General features: G+C 42.7%; 1 protein-coding gene across 2 annotated transcripts in view; it reads right to left on the reverse strand.

Moving 5' to 3' along the window:
- CNOT10 (CCR4-NOT transcription complex subunit 10) overlaps positions 1-11,511 on the reverse strand; it is a 92,397-nt gene extending 80,886 nt beyond the window's left edge. Inside the window, exon 1 of one of the 2 annotated variants that reach the window (XR_010343430.1) lies at positions 11,217-11,390. Coding sequence is in view for 1 of the 2 variants with exons in the window: in XM_012435572.2 (XP_012290995.1) it covers positions 11,217-11,238 (22 nt within the window). In the remaining variant the exon portion in view is untranslated. Of the gene's footprint in view, positions 1-11,216 lie in introns of both variants that reach the window. The other variant, XM_012435572.2, reaches the window with a different exon arrangement.
- Between the last annotated feature and the right edge of the window lie 5,728 nt (positions 11,512-17,239).

Genomic DNA, 17,239 nt, shown 5'->3' on the forward strand with positions numbered 1-17,239 from the left:
TACCCTTGTGAAGGAAAGTTTTAAAGCTTAAGGATGCCATTTAGAAGAAAAACAACTTAGGCACACGAAAGTCACCATAAAGTTAGGTTAACACACCTCACACATGGTTTCTATCATCTGAACAAGTATACCTGACTTAGCAAAACCCCAAATGGTTTATTCACTAAACCACATTCCCTCCACTTTACGCTGGACAAGAGGAGCTGGAGAAATGGGAAAGCACACACTTTGCAGTCCAAAGAATAAGCCATTCGTAAAAAGCAATGCTACAGAATTGAGCATCCTGCCCAGTGGTGCAGAAATAAAGGAACAGAAATTCAAATCAACAATATCAGCATGGCCGGCGCAGTGGCTCAGCCTGTAATCCCAACACTTTGGGAGGCCAAGGCAGGAGGATCACCTGAGGTCAGGAGTTCCAGACCAGCCTGGCCAGCATGGTGAAATCCCATCTCTATTAAAAATACAAAAATTAGGCCAGCCGCGGTGGTGGATGCCTGTAATCCCAGCTACTCGGAAGGCAGAGGCAGGAGAACCGCTTGAATCTGGGAGGTGGAGGTTGCGGTGAGCCAAGATCGTACCATTGCAAAAAGAAACAATCCCTGAAAGCACAGTCTTGATGAAATTTTTTAAGTAGTTAATATTTTATGTTTGAAGGTGTTATATTGAAGGTGAACTTTGAAATGAGTTTAAACATTCATCACAGGCCTTTAAAATTAGACTTCCAAGTAGAATAAGTTGTACAAATTCACTGTAAAAGTTTAAGTAAAATCTAGGCTTTTTGAATTTGTAACTTTAATAAATTATTAATATTTTAAAACTAGAGTAAATCTCATCAGCCGGGCGTGGTGGCTCACGCCTGTAATACCAGTACTTTGGGAGGCGGAGGTGGGCAGATCACCTGAGGTCAGGAGTTCAAGACAAGCCTGACCAACAGGGAGAAGCCCTGTCTCTACTAAAAATACGAAATTAGTAGGGTGTGGTGGCACATGCCTGTAATCCCAGCCACTCAGGAGGCTGAGGCAGGAGAATCGCTTGAACCTGGGAGGTAGAGGTTGCGGTGAGCCGAGATGGCGCCATTGTACTCCAGTCTGGGTAACAAGAGCAAAACTCCACTTCAGAAAAAAAAAAAAACACTAAAGTAAATCTCAGTCTTTTCTATGCATAAAAACTCCTTTTCTTAGATACGAAAACAAAAATACTTACCAGTAGTGGCAATGTTCTGCTTCGCCTAGCTTCCTTAAAGCATGTTGATATTGTTTCTTCTTTTACGTTTTTTTTTTTTTTCCTTTTAACATCTCTTTTTTCTTTGGGAAAAAAGTGAGACACTGCACCCCGCCTTCAGGGATCATTTCTACAGTTCGTTACTAGAGAAGTTTCTCCGAAAGCGTATAGTACCAAAAGTTTTTTTTTAATTAAAAAAAATTTTTATCAAGTGGGAACTATTGCAAAACCGCCCCCCAACAAAACCCAAACAATGTATTTAATTTCAAGTGTAATTGTTTGACTTAAAAATCAAAATTTTTGTACTCTAACATGTGGTCAAGAAAAAAAAAAATTTCCTGAGAATTTAAATAACTTGTAAACCTAAAAAATTAAACCTATAGTGACCCTTAGGTACTCTGTCCACAAAATAATATAAAAACAGTGAGGTTTCGATTTAAATTCCCAAGTATTTATCTATATTCAGTCAATTATACATTTTAAATTGAAATCATAAGACCAATTTAAGCGCTGGGCATGGTGGCTTATACCTATAATCCCAGCCCTTTGGGAGGTCAAGATGGGAGGATGGTTTGAGTTCAAGAGTTCAAGACTAGACTGGGCAACACGATGAAACCCCATCTCTTCAAAAAATACAAAAATTAGCCAGGCGTGGTGGCATATGCCTGTAGTCCCAGCTACTTGGAGGTTGAGGTGGCAGGATCGCTTGAGTCTGGGAAGTCAAGGTTGCAGTGAGCAATGTTCATGCCACTGCACTCCAGCCTGGGTGACAGAGTGAGACCCTGTCTCAAAAAAAAAAAAAAAAAAAAAAGACCGTCCGGGCATGGTGGCTTACGCCTGTAATCCAAGCACTTTGGAGGCCAAAGCGGGCGGATCACCTGAGGTTGGGAGTTCAAGACCAGCCTGACCAACATGGTGAAACCCCATCTTAAAAAAAAAAAGAAAAAGAAAAAGAAAAAAAAAGACCAATATATTACTCTAAATTCTAACATTAAAAACACTCAAGAAGCTGGGCACAGTGGCTCACGCCTGTAATCCCAGCACTTTGGGAGGTTGAGGCAGAAGGTTCGCTTGAGTCCAGGAGTTTAAGACCAGCCCAGGAGATATGGCAAAATCATGTCTCTACAAAAAATAGAAAAACTGGCCAGGTGTGGTGGTGTGCACTTGTAGTCCCAGCTACTTGGGAGGTTGGGGTGGGAGGATTACTTGAGCCTGGGAGGTCAAGGCTGCAGTGAGCCAAGATCACACCACTATACTCCAGCCTGGGCAACAGAATGAGACCCTGCCTCAAAAAATTAATTAAATTAAAAAAAACAAAACACAAAACAAAACACTTTAAATATCAAACATAGGTCACTACTACATTAACTCCTTGTTCTGAAAACTGGTAATTGAAAAGAATGAATTAAGCTTTTAGCATTTAACATGTCTTTCTGGGAAGAATAATAGTCAATATAGGAAAGCTATTCTTTTTTGTTGTTGAGATAGGGTCTTGCTTTGTAGCTCAGGCTAGAGTGCAGTGGTGTGATCATGGCTCACTGCCTTGACTTCCTAGGCTCCAGTGACCTTCCTACCTAAGCCTCCCAAGTAGCTGGGACTACAGGCACGCAGCAGCACATTGACTAAGTTTTTTCAATCTTTTTGTAGAGACGGGCTCTCCTTATGTTGCTCAGGTTGCTCTTGAACTCCTGGACTCAAGCAGTCTGCCCACCTCGGACTCCCAAAGTGCTGGGATTACAGGCATGAGCCACCATACCCAGCCCAGGAGAGCTACTCTTTATAGAATAATATTCACTAGCAAATGTAGAAACTATAATAGAACTAGGTAAAAATTATTTTGTAACCCTCAACAATACAACTGATTAAGGAAAGAATCAACAACAGTGGATATTTACAAAATGCCAGTTACTCCATAAATGACCTCTAACTGCAAATGGAAAAAGATGTTCCTGTCACCATCTCAAATTGATCAAATTCAGCATCACTAATGCTGGATAACCAGACATTATGTACTTTATACAGAAAATAAAGTATATACCATCACCTACAACGTCTCTCAAAAATATGTTGAACCTAAATCTAATCAAGCCTGTAGAAATAAGTTCCAGTTTAAGAAAATACAGGAGATAAAGCTGGGCACAGTGGCTCACACCTGTAATCCCAGTACTCTGGGAGACCAAGATGGGAGGATTCCTTCAGCCCAAGAGTTTGAGACCAGCCTGGGCAATATATTGGGACCCTGTGCCTACAAATAAATTTTTAAAAACATAGCCATAGCTAGGACTACAGGCACATGTCACCACACCCAGCTAACTTTCTGTATTTTTTGTAGAGACAGTGTTTCACCAGGTGCCCAGGCTGGTCTTGAACTCCTAGGTTCAAGCAATCCATCCACCTCGGCCTCCCAAAGTGCTAGGATTTATAAGTATGAACCACCATGTCTGGAGGGAAATTGGCTTTTTTTTTTTTTTTGAGACAGGTTCTCACTCTGTCACCCAGTCTGGAGTGCAGTGGTGTAATGTCGGCTCACTGCAACCTCTGCCTCCCAGGCTCAAGTGATCCTCCCACCTCAGCCTCCCCAGTAGGTGGGACTACAGGCATGTGCCACCACTAATTTTTTGTATTTTTGGTAGAGACAGGGTTTCACCATGTTGCCTACACTGGTCTGTAACTCCTGAGCTCAAGTAACCCTCCTGCCTCAGCCTCCCAAAGTGCTAGGATTACAGGTGTGAGGCATGGTGCCTGGCCAGTGGGAAATTTTTAATATATTGAAACATTAATTGTCTAAAGTATGGCAATGGTATTGGTGGTTATGTAGGTGAATGTCCCTATTTTTAAGAAATACATGTTGAAATATTTAGAGATCAATTGCTATGATGTCTATAACCTATTTTGAAACGATTTGACATTAAAAGTCAAAGCTAGAGCCAGGTGTGGTAGCTCACGTCAGCACTTTGGGAGACCAAGGAGGGTAGATCACTTGAGTTCAGGAGTTTGAAACCAGCCTCACCAACATAGTGAAACCCTGTGTCTACCAAAAATACAAAAATTAGCTGGGCATGGTAGCGTGTGCCTGTAATCCCAGCTACCTGGGAGGCTGAGGCAGGAAATCGCTTGAACTCGGGAGGTGGACGTTGCAGTGAGCTGAGATCATGCCACTGCACTCTAGCCTGGGCAACAGAGCGAGATTCCATCTAAAAAGAAAAGAAAAGGAAAGGAAAGAAAAGAAAAAGTCATAGCTCAAGACAGAGGAAGCAAATAGAGTAAAATATAACAGTTGTTGAACCAAAGGGTAGATATATACTCTTTTTATTAATTTTTTAGGTGTTCTGAAATCATTCATAATAAAAAGTTGAAAAAACACCAAATAACGCACAGATTCCTTACTTGACCTTGAAGAAAGCAAATGGCAGGACAGTGTTGCTGTAGTATACTTACTCATCTTTATATATTATATATAGATGACCTAAAAATGTGTATTTTAAGTCAATGTGAGCTTGTGTAGGAATAGAAAGAATGTGAAAGAATGGCAACTTTGGTACTAGTTATGTGGAAAGAGAGACTAGGTAGGTAGGTATGATAGAAAACCTATACATTTTGTTTTACGGACTTTTTTTTTTTTTTTTTGAGGAGTCTTGCTCTGTTGCCCAGGCTGGAGTGCAGTGGCACCATCTCGGCTCACTGCAACCTCCACCTTCTGAATTAAAGTGATTCTCCTGCCTCAGTTTCCAGAGTAGCTGGGACTACAGGGGTGCCACCATGCCCAGCTAGTTTTTGTATTTTTAGTACAGACGACATTTCACTATGTTCGCCAGGCTGGTCTCAAACTCCTGACCTCAGGTGACCCACCCACCTCACTTGGCCTCCCAAAGTGCTAGGATTACAGGTGTGAGCCACCATGCTGGGCTAAATAAAAAGTCTTGACTTAAAACAGTCTCATTTGTTCATTCTTTCTACAGTTTTTCTGGTCATCCTGGCTTAGAATTTCTCTTTTTTTTTTTTTTTGAGATAGAGTCTCTCCCTCTGCTGCACAGCCTGAAGTGCAGTGGTGCGATCTTGGCTCACTGCAAACTCCACCTCCCAGGTTCACGCGATTCTCTTGCCTTAGCCTCCTGAGTAGCTGGGACTACAGGCACACACTACCACACCAGGATAATTTTTCATATTTTTGTAGAGAAAGGGTTTTGCCACGTTGACCAGGTTGGTCTCGAACTCCTGACCTCAGGTGATCTGCCCACCTCGGCCACCCAAAGTTCTGGGATTACAGGGGTGAGCCACCATGCCCAGCCAACATCAATTAAGTATTACTCATCTGGTTCTGTTTTTCCCTTCCTCATAATGTTATCAATCTTTTCTTATTGAGACTACTACTGCCACCATCTTCCTAGTGCAAATTCTCAGATAATTTCAAATTTGGGATTTTGTGTCCTAACTCCAGCTACTTTCTCCTTTCAAATAACCCTAAAAAGTACACACACACACAAATTCTAAAACACTGTCGGTATTCATTTCCTTGGTCAAGAATGACACTGGTTTCACGTGACTTTTCCATACTATATAGAGACACAAACCTCGTGAACCTTCCACTGCCTCTTGGTTTTTGGTTGGTGTACCTACCTATATCCTAAGACACTCCTCCCTGTAGGATTTGGTTGAAATACAATTCAGGGTGTGGGATCAGCTGGGTGATCCACCACCCGGAAAACATCCAACCCAGCAGCACAGGTAAATTAGTCCTCCAATGGGGTGAGTCCTCACCAACTGCCAACCAAAAGTGGCAGGAAGCTAGACAGATAAATCATCCCTCCTTTCTCTCTGAAGTTTCTCCTCAAAATCCCTCCAGAAAATTCTCACATGTAAGTGACCTGCTATGTCTCTTCACAGCTCAAAGTGAAGCAGTAGCCAGGGATAACGTATTGCGTCTTCCTTTGCTTTGCTTGACCTCCTTCTCTCCCTCACTTTCACTACCCCAGGTTTGTATCTTTCAGATAAAAAGGTACCACCTTAACTGAGTTCTGCTTCCCAGAGAATGTGGCCTTTTCATACAACCTACCTCGGTTGATCTTTACAAGCTAAAAACCGTGTGAAGCGAATATAATAGAAAGCTATTAGGATCCGCATTTTTATGAATGTGGAAACTGAGGCTCAACTAATACACTTTTTGATGGAGAACGGCTCTCTAATCAGTCACCAAAATCTGCCAATGTCAATCTTTAAACATTTCTCCCATTTACCTCTCCCCTCCATCCCACCTCTACCCTAAAGTAACCTTATTCAGCATTTAGAAAACGCCAGGACCTGATGGGAGGATCGCTTGAGGCCAGGAGTTCAAGACCAGCCTAGGCAAAACAGCAATACCCCATGTCTACAAAAAATTTAAAAATTATCTGGGTATGGTGGTACATGCCTGTAGTCCTAACTACTCAAGAGGCTAAGGCAAGAGGATCACTTGAGCCCAGGAGTTCAAGGCTGCAGTGAACTATGATGGCACCACGGCACTCCAACATGGGTGACAGAGTGAGATCCTGTCTCAAAACAAATAAACAAACAAAAGAACAAAAAAAAGTAAAGCCTGAGATTTTATCATTTAACCTGTTATTGTATCTGTGAGGTAGATACTTTTATCGTTCTCATTCTACACACAGGAAAAATGAAGCTTAAAAAAAAGGCTTCTTGAAATTTGCCCAGTGTCACACAAATACCAAGTAGTACAGCTAGGATAAATCTAGACTATCTGATTTCAAACCCCATATTCTTAATTCTTTATCATTCCTCACCTGGCTCAGTTAACTGTAAATCAGATCACACCATCATGCCCTTGTTGAAAACTCCCACTGGCTTCCCATTAGTTAAAAATGAATTCAAACTCCCTCCATGGCCTGTAACACCTAACATAGACTAGCTCCTGACACAACTGTGACTTCATCTTTTGCCACGCTACCTTTCCTCAATATGTTATAAATTATGTGTACTGGCTTTCTGTTTTGTTTTTTGTTTGAGATAGGGTCTCACTGTCACCCAGACTAGAGTACGGTGACACAATTATAGCTCACTGCAACCTGGAAATCCTGGGCTCCAACTGTCCTCCCACCTCAGACTATGGAGTAGGTAGGACTTCAGGGTAATACCACCATGGTTGGCTATTTTTATTTTTTATGGAGATGAGTCTGGCTATGTTGCCTAGGCTGGTCTTGAACTCCTGGCCTCAAGCGATTTTCCCACCTCAGCTTCCCACAGGTGTGAGCACCTGCATCCAGCCTTAAATTACGTGTTGAGTGTCTCTTATTTGTCAGATACTGTTCTTGACACTAGTGCTAGAACACGACTAATATAAGACAAAAGTCTCTGTCCTAGGAGCTTGTATTCAAGGGGTCTGCTTGATGTTCTTTAAACATTTTCCAAGCAAGGGTTCTGCACATTTGTTGCTCCTCTTACCTGGATCGTTCTTCCCCAACACAGCTGGCTCTTTATCCTTAGGGTCTCTGTTTAAATGTCAACTCTAAGAAAGCCTTTCTCTAACCAATCTGTCTGAAAAATAGGGCCTTTGCTTTCAGTCATCCTCTATTCTCTCACTAATTTTTTATTTATTTTTATTTTTTATTTTTCTTTGAGATAGAGTTTTGCTCTTGTTGCCCAGGCTGGAGTGCAATGGCATGATCTCAGCTCACTGCAACCTCCACTTCGAGGGTTCAAGTGATTCTCCTGCCTCAGCCTCCAAGTAGCTGGGATTACAGGCGCCCACTACCACACCCAGCTAATTTTTGAATTTCTAGTAGAGATGGTGTTTCACCACATTGGCCAGGCTGGTCTCGAACTCCTGACCTCAGGTGATCCACCTGCGTTGGCCTCCCAAAGTGCTGGGATTACAGGTGTAAGCCACCGTGCCTGGGTCTCTTACTGATTTTTATTTTATTTTTTTGAGAGAGGGTCTCATTCTGTTGCCCAGGCAGTGGTGTGATCATAGCTCACTGCAGCCTTGAACTCTTAGGTACAAGCAATCCTCCCACCTCAGCCTCCCTAGGAGCTGAGACTATAGGCACACACCATGTTTGCCTTTTGATTTTTTAGAGTCAGGATCTCACTATGCTGCCCAGGCTGGTCTCAAACTGCTGGCCTCAGGCAATCCTCTCACTTCAACCTCCCAAAGTGCTAGGATTACAGGCATGAGCAACTGCCTCTCTTACTAATTATTTTCTTTAGTTGGTTTTTGTTTTTTTTTTGAGAGAGAGAGTCTCACTCTGTCACCCAGCCTGGAGTGCAGTGGTGCAATCTCGGCTCACTGCAACCTCCACCTCCCAGGTTCAAGCAATTCTCCTGCCTCAGCCTCCTGAGTAGCTGGGATAACAGGTGAATGCCAGCATGCCCAGCTAATTTTTGTATTTTTAGTAGAGATGGGGTTTCACCATGTTGGCCAGGCTGGTTTTGAACTCCTGACCTCAGATAATCCGCCTGTCTCAGCCTCCCAAAGTGTTGGGGTTACAGGCGTGAGCGACCACACCTGGTCTTCACAGTATTTATCACAACTTGAAATTATCTTATTTTTTCACTTTGTTTACATGCTCATCTGTCCTTCATACTACATAAGCTCCAGGAGAACTGAGACTTTGTTTTCTTCCTGCCCAGTCCCTAAAGTAGTACCTGGAAAAACAGGCCATTGGTGAATATTTACTGAATAAATTAATATCACAATATTAACTCGTCTTAGGTGGTTTCTGGGCTTCCTGACTTGCTTCAGTTAAATCCACCATTTACAACAGTCAGTGTGATCAGGTCACTCACCTTAAGTCCTTTCATGACCTTTTTTTCTTACCTAATGATGAACACACACACACAAGACCATCCGTGACAAAGATCCTGACCTCATGAGCTCAGAGAGAAAGCGGCATGTAAGATAGACTTTGAATGAGTAAAGTGTTCACCAGATGGAGAAGACAAAGGACATTACAGCCCAGAAGCTCAAAAAATACAATGTTTTGCAACAGTAATTTCTGATATAAAGAGCTGGGTGGGTTGATACAGAAAAACCAGCTGGAAATAGATTTTGAAGATGCCCACAAATCGCATTAAAGAGTGAGGACTTAAAAAGAGAAAGAAAAAATAATAAAAATTAAATAAAAAGCATGATGACTTAATGCCCAAAGCATGTACAGTCTTAGAAAGTTTATAGGAAGGGAAATGACATGATTCAATGAATGTCTTAAGGGATAGAAGAAGTGGAGGGGGCTGCAGTGAGGAAAATGGATGGGATAGAAAGAGACGAGAGACAAACACCAGTGAGAAGACTACTTAATGTGACATAGATCATATTAAAAGATAAAGGCCAGAAACACAGCAGTTAAGATGGAGATGAGCAGAGATTCAAGGGAGCCACACTAAATACTCACCTACTTCACATAAATTTAACCCTCTATCTAAGCAGGAAGTTTCCCTTAACATGGCCTATAAACTTAAGCCAATGAAAACAACAGTCCCCTCATCACTGTGGACCTTATTCTTCAACTACACACATTACACAGATCTTACCAAACAGGAATACAACTAGGATATGTCTGTCTCCTCAAACGGACTGAGCAGCAGATCTTCAAAGGCAGGGAGTGTGTCATATCCATTATTCAACACTCAATCTTCATGAATGAATAAATGAACAAGTAGAAGGCTTTATGACTGAGGATGTGAAAACTGGATGGGCTTTATTTCTAAAAAGGTGATTTCGGGCAAGTGCAATGGTTTGAGCAAGTAAGAATGGAAAATGTGGGGAACACAGACACTATTCTAAAATAAGGAGGAAGATGTTGGCCCCCTTGTCCAGCCTTGAACAGGCCATGTCTTTTTCCTAACAGTCTCTCCCCCATCCACCTTTCCCCATTCCATATGGCTCATTTCCTCACTTCTTTCAGATCTCTACTCAAATATCATCTCACCAGAGGCCTTCCCTGACCAACCTATCTAAAATTTCACAGCATATTCCTTATACCCTCTCTAGGCCTTTCCTCCGTTGTTTTTCTTCTTAGAAGATTACTGAAGAGATCCTCCAATGATTTTTATTCCTCTGTACCTAAAATACAATTGGTTTAATTTCCAAGTGAAGTTCCTTTGTCAGTTATTGTGATCAGAACCTACTAAAATCCACAGCACGCTGAGATTTTTTTCTTTAAATTCACTGTAAAAATTCTAAGTTCCATCACTTTTAAATCCTGTCACTTAAGTTCTTTCCAATAAAACCTGTATGCCACAAAGAATATTAATTTCTTGCAGGGAACATTCTGGACATGGTCAGGAAATAATTTTATATTCCTTAATGGAGAAGATTCTAGGAATGGGAGCAATAATCCATAAGAAAACCATCGAGATTAAGTAATTTCAAGGAACTAGAGGAATTAAGTTGCAAACACAAGATATTGGGAGCACGGACTGTAGAGAGGCAATGGGATTTTATGCCTATTTAAGTAAGTGGTTTACTTTGGCTGGCAGAGCCCAGAAGTTCGAGATCAGCCTGGGCAACATAGTGAGACCCCCACCCATCTCTATTAAAAAAAAATAGTCTTTACAAAGTTAATCCCATAGGAGTCAATGACCAGAGGAAGCCACATGTGGCCACAACAGCCCAGGTTAATCCCAGCGTGAGCCACGCGATATTATAGGCAGATATGTGCTCTAGCGTGACTTTTTCTTGTCTGTTTCTCCCACGAAGAAGTCGAAAAGTCTGCGAAGCGGCAAAATACATTTAAGCTTTTTGGGCCAGAGTTATTCTGGAGAGCACGGCAAAGGCGGCCAGTAGCGACTTCATGCTGCACTTGAGTAAAACAACTATTGAACCCGGGGCCCAAAGACTCACGTTAGCGACAGCCGAGACAGAGGATGGGGTAAAGAAATGCACACCCAAATTCAAGTCGCCCTGGAGTCCCCACCCGGGGCCCCGCCGCCGCCTCTCAGAACAGGGTCTGCCCGGCCCCGCAGGTCCAGCCGTCTCGTCGCTCGGGGTGCTGGCGTCCTACCTGCAGGCTTGTCTGCAGCCATCTTCCCGCTTCGGCTCGGGTTCTTCCCTGCAGGTGGCGTGGCCCTGACTCCCGCCGCCGGGCTGGCAGCTGTCCTGAACGTCGGGGGACAACTCTGTGCCTACCCCGGCTCCGGGCCCCCGGGTTCCGGCTTGGGGAGTGGGCAGACGGCGGGCTGAGGAAGTGACGAGAGCTAGTTCGCGTCGTCTAGCAACAGCAACAGCGTCCCCGCCCGGGCAGAGCCACAGCCTCCCGCCGTACACAGCTTCCGCCCCACGGCGTCCCGGTACCCACTACTTCCGGGGGCGGTGGCCCGCCGCGCCTGCAGCGCCGGCGTGGGAACTGCTGCTGGCCCCGCCCCACGCCGACGTCCCCTCCGCGCCCCGCCCCCGGTCGGACGTGCTCTGGCTGGAATCTCTGGATGTTCGCACAGTGGACGCGGTGGGACCTACGCTCCTCTGTCTTTTACTTATTGTGATTAAAACATCGAAGTGTCAGAACTTTTGTCCCTCAATTTTACATAAGATTGTAATATCACCTCTGACATTTATGTCTAAGCACTGAGCCCTGCACTTGGCCTGTACTGTCTCACTGATTTCTCACAACCACCCCTTGAGAGAGGCGCTGTTGAGGATCCCCGTTTAAAAAGAAACGCTTTCTATTTTAGAATAGTTGTAGTTGTGCAGAAAAGTTGCAAAGATGACACCTAGAGTTCCTATCCCCTCACCTGGTTTCTCCGATTGTGAACATCTTAATTATTTTACTATGGTACACTGATCACATCTAAGAAACCAGTTTGATTGATGCATTGTTACTAACTAAACTACACATTTTCTTCAGATTTACCAGCTTTCTTTCAATGTCGTTTTTGATATTGGTTTTTGTTCCAGGATCCTGTCCAGGACACCACATTACATTTATTCATGATGTCTTCTTAGGCTATTTTTGACTGTGACAGTTTCGCAGATTCTCCTGGTTTTTGATGACCTTGACAGTTTTGAAGAGTTACTCCTCAGATATTTGGTGGAATGTGCTTCAATTTTGGTTTGCCCATTGTTTTTCTTATGGTTAGATTGGGGTTTTGGGTGTTTAGGAGGAAGACCACAGGTGACTGGCTATTCTCATCACATAGAATCAAGGGTACATGCTGTCAAAATGACATCACTGATCATGTTAACCTCAATTACCTCTCTGAGGTAGTGCTTGCCAGTTTTCTCCACTGTGCAGTTACTTCTACTCTTCCACTCTACTTTGTAACCAAGTCAATAAATGCAACCCACACTCAAGGTGGGAAGGTGGGGTATTTAAGCTCTACCTCCTGCAGTGGGGAGCATGTACAAAAATTATCTTCCCCAAGGGAAATTTGCCTCTTTTCCCTCAGTTAGCTATCTATTCAATAATATATTTATACCAGTATGGATTCATGGATGTTTATCTTATATTGGCTACATTCCAATACTACATTATTTTGTTGCTTAAATTGTCCCAGCTTTGTTAATTGGGAGGTTTTTCAGATTTATACCTGTTTGTTTGTTTGTTTTGTTTTTGTTGTTGTTTTAAACTTTCTTTTTAAAAAAATATTTGTTTTTGGCTGGGTGTGGTGGCTCCAGCCTGTAATCCCAGCACTTTGGGAGGACAAGGCAAGCAGATCACTTGAGGTCAGGAGTTTATGACCAGCCTGGCAACATGGTGAAATCTCATCTCTACTAAAAATACAAAAATTAGCCAGGTGTGGTGGCGGGCGCCTGTAATCCCAGCTACTCGGGTGGCTGAGGCAGGAGAACTGCATGAACTCGGGAGGCAAAGGTTACAGTAAGCCAAGGCTGCACTGCTGCACTCCAGCCTGGAGGACAGAGCGAGACTCAGTCTCAAACAAACAAACTCACAGAAAGTATTTGTTTTTTCTTAAACTTTTTAATTCAGGCTGAGATACACAAAGAAAAGTGCATGAATCATAAGTACAGCTTATTGACTTTTCATCAACTCAACACATACATGTAACTAGCACCCAGAGAAAGGACAGAGCTTTACCTGTACCTGGGAGTTTCCCTCATGCCTCTTCCCATCTCTCCACAAAGATAATCATTATGCTGACATTTAACACTATGGATTAGTTTCACCTGCTTTTGAACTTAATGTATGTACATTATACAATACATTTTTTAGGGTCTAGCTTCTTTTGTTCAATAGTATGAGATTCATCAACGTTAATGAGTGAAGTTGTATTTGTTTCTCATTATATATTATAATGTTACATTATGTGAATATTCCTTAATTAATTAATTTTATTTTATTTTATTTGAGACCGAGTTTTGCTCTTGTTATCCAGGCTGGAGTGCAATGGCGAGATCTCAGCCCACCACAACCTCTGTCTTTCGGGTTCAAGCAATTCTGCCTCAGCCTCCCAAGTAGCTGAGATTACAGGCATGTGCCACCATGCCCAGCTAATTTTGTATTTGCAGTAGAGACAGGGTTTCTCCACGTTGGTCAGTCTGGTCTTGAACTTCTGAACTCAGGTGATCTGCCTGCTTTGGCCTCCCAAAGTGCTGGGATTACAGGCATGAGACACCATGCCTGGCTCCTTAATTTATATATTCATTTAATTGTTGAGCATTTGGATGTTTTATCGATTTTGAATAAAGCCAATATTCATACTCTAGTATGACTTCTATTGGATATGTGCCCACCATAAAAAGGCACACCTGGCTGGGCACAGTGGCTCACTCCTGTAAACCCAGCTCTTTGAAAGGCTGAGGCAGGCGGATCACCTAAGGTCAGAAGTTCTAGACCAGCCTAGGCAACAGGGTGAAAGCCCGTCTCTACTAAAAAAAAAAAAATACAAAAATTAGCTGGGCGTTGTGATGGGTGCCTGGGTGCCTGTAATCCCAGCTACTTGGAAGGCTGAGGCAGGAGAATCGCTTGAACCCAGGAGGTGGAGGTTGCAGTGAGCTGAGGTCGTGCCATTGCACTCCAGCCTGGGCAACAAGAGGGAAATTCCATCTCAAAAAAATAAAATAATAATAATAATAATAAGAAATAAATAATAAAAAGGCAAACGTGAAGTGTAGAAGGGAGCCTCTTAATAAAAATGATTTAGGAGGAACCTCTTATAGAATTTGGGCTTGTGGTAAAGGGATTGGGAAGCAGGAGGCCAAATTTGAATTGGATGCCATCAGGAAGCAGGCAATTCAGTCTTGGTTTTATCGAAACAGAAGGAGGAGGAAAGCAAGCTAGAGACGTCACTGGTAAAAAAGCAGAATTATTCATGTTAGAAGAAGGGGGTGTGTCCTCATTTTTGTGGCTGTGGAGGGTCTTGTTTCTGTCTTGTCCAAAACGATCACGGTGAAACTATCAACGAACATTGGTCATATTCTGTGAGTGCTATGTCCGGTTGGGAACATTCTACAACAGAACTACTTTTTTTAAATTTTCTTAGTCTCCCTTTCACTTTATCACATGTGGTTACATCTATGTTGGTTCTTATCCTCCATTTCATAGATAGGGAAACTGAGGCACGGCTGTTAATCCACTTTCCCAAGCCACAAGGAAACTGAGGCACAGCTGTTAATCCACTTTCCCAAGCCACAAGCCTGGTGAACGGCTATTATCTTAACCACTACATTCTAGACTCTAGAATTTGCTAGTACGTGGTAAAACCCTCTCTCTACTAAAAACACAAAAATTAGCCGGGTGTGGTGGCACACACCTGTAATCCCAGCTACTTGGGAGGCTGAGGCACGAGAATGGCTTGAACCTGGGATGTGGAGGTTGCAGTGAGCCGAGATTGTGCTACTGCACTCCAGACTGGGCTACAGAGGGACAGTCTATCTCAAAAAAAAAAACAAACTCTTAAAGGGCACCCATTTTCTTCAGCTAACAATGTAAAAAAGACATGCATTGACATGGTTAAATTCCCAGGCCCCTCAGTTCTTTAGGGATGAACTAAATGGCTGGTAACATCATTCACAAGTAAATGAACTCAATGAAGCTTATGCTAAGAAGTGAAGCTTATATTTTTAAATTCTGTTTTTTCATGGACTTTTAAAAGTCCTTCTGTACTTGAAATTTGCTGAGAGTAGATCTCAAGTGTTCTCATCACACACAGACACAGATGGACACACAGACACACACACACACACACAGACACACACACACACACACACAAATGGGCCAGTCACGGTGGTTCATGCCTATAATCCCAGCACTTTGGAAGGCAGAGGTAGGAGGATCACTTGAACCCAGGAGTTAGAGACCAGCCTGGGCACCATAGTGAGATCCTGTCTCTACAAAAGCTTTAAAAATTAGCTAGGCGTTGTTGTGCACACCTGTGGTCTCAGCTACTTGGGAGGCTGATATAAGAGGATTACTTGAGCATGTGAGGCTGCAGTGAGCTATGATCATGCCACTGCACTTTGCACACTAGCTTGGGTGACCAAGAAAGACCCTTTTCCTTTTCTTTCTTTCTCTCTTTTTCTTTCTTTCTTTCTATCTTTCTTTCTTCTTTCTTTCTTTCTTTCTTTCTTTCTTTCTTTCTTTCTTTCTTTCTTTCTTTCTTCTTCTTTCGAGATGGAGCTTCCCTCTGTTGCCCAGGCTGGAGTGCAGTGGCGTGATCTCGGCTCACTGCAACCTCTGACCCCTGGGTTCAAGTGATTCCCCTGCTTCAACCTCCTGAGTAGCTCGGATTACAGGTGTGCACCACCACATCCAGCTAATTTTTGTAATTACATAATTTTTGTATTTTAAGTAGAAATGGGTTTCACCATGTTGGTCAGGCTCCTGAACTCCTGACCTCATGATCTGCCTGCTTCAGCCTGCCAGAGTTCTGGGATTATAGGCATGAGCCACCATGCCTGGCCTTGTCTAGCTTCTTTAACTTGGCATAATGTTTTCAGGATTCATCCACATTGTAGCAAGTATCGAAAGTTCATTCCTTTTTATAGCTAAATAATATACTATTGTAAGAATATATCACATTAAAAAAAAGAATATATCACATTATATGTCACATTCTGTTTATCTGTTCATCAGCTGATGGAAATTTGGGTTGTTATTGTGATACGACTACCATGAAATAATGTTATGTAAACATTCATGTGCAAGTTTTTGAGTGGACATATGCTTTCTCTTGGATATATAGCTACGAGTGAATTGCTGGGCCATAGAATGACTGTTTGATTTTTGGGGGAACTGCCAAACTATTTTCCAGTGGCTTTAGCATTTTCTGTTCCCACTAGTAGTGTATGAGAATTTTTATTTCTCAACATCCTCACCAGCACTTGTTATTGTATTTTTGATTATAGCTATCCGAGGAGAATGTGAAGTGCTGCCTTAGTGTGGTATTGTCTTGCATTTCCCTGATGGCCAATAATGTTGAGCTCTTCACGCGCTTGTTGGCCATTTGTATATTTTCTTTGGAGAAGTGTCTATTCAAGTCCTTTGCCCATTTTAAAATTGAATTATTTGTCTTTTTTTTTAATAGTTGGGTGTCACCTGAAGCTGGAGTGCAGTGGTGCAATCATAGCTCACTGCAACCTCAGGCATCCCACCTCACCCTCCCAAGTAGTTGGTAGCTGGGATTACAGGCGTGTGCCACCACACCTGGCAGAGTTTTTCCAAAATCAGATTATTCGTCTTTTTCTTTTGAGACAGGGTCTCACTCTGTCATCCAGGCTAGAGGGCAGTGGTGTGATCATAACTTACTGCAGCCTTGACTTCCTGGGCTTGAGCAATCCTCCCACTTCAGCCTCCTGAGTAGCTGGGACCACAGGCATGTGCCACAATGCTAGTTAATTTTTTGATTTTTTTTTTTGTAGAGATGGGGCTCACTGTGTTGCCCAGGCTGGTCCCAAACTCCTGGGCTCAAGGGATCCTCTTGCCTCAGCCTCCCAAAGCACTGGGATTACAGGTGTAAGCCTCTACGCTTGGATACTATTTGTCTTTTTTTTTTTGAGAGAATTAAATCGTTTATTGATTACACATGATAATGGATGATACACAAGCTTCATTCCCACGTATAATTTTAT

This window comes from Aotus nancymaae, unplaced genomic scaffold, assembly GCF_030222135.1.
Source record: "Aotus nancymaae isolate 86718 unplaced genomic scaffold, 86718_ANA_hifiasm-v0.15.2.pri h1tg000019l, whole genome shotgun sequence".
Classification (NCBI taxonomy): Eukaryota; Metazoa; Chordata; class Mammalia; order Primates; family Aotidae; genus Aotus; species Aotus nancymaae.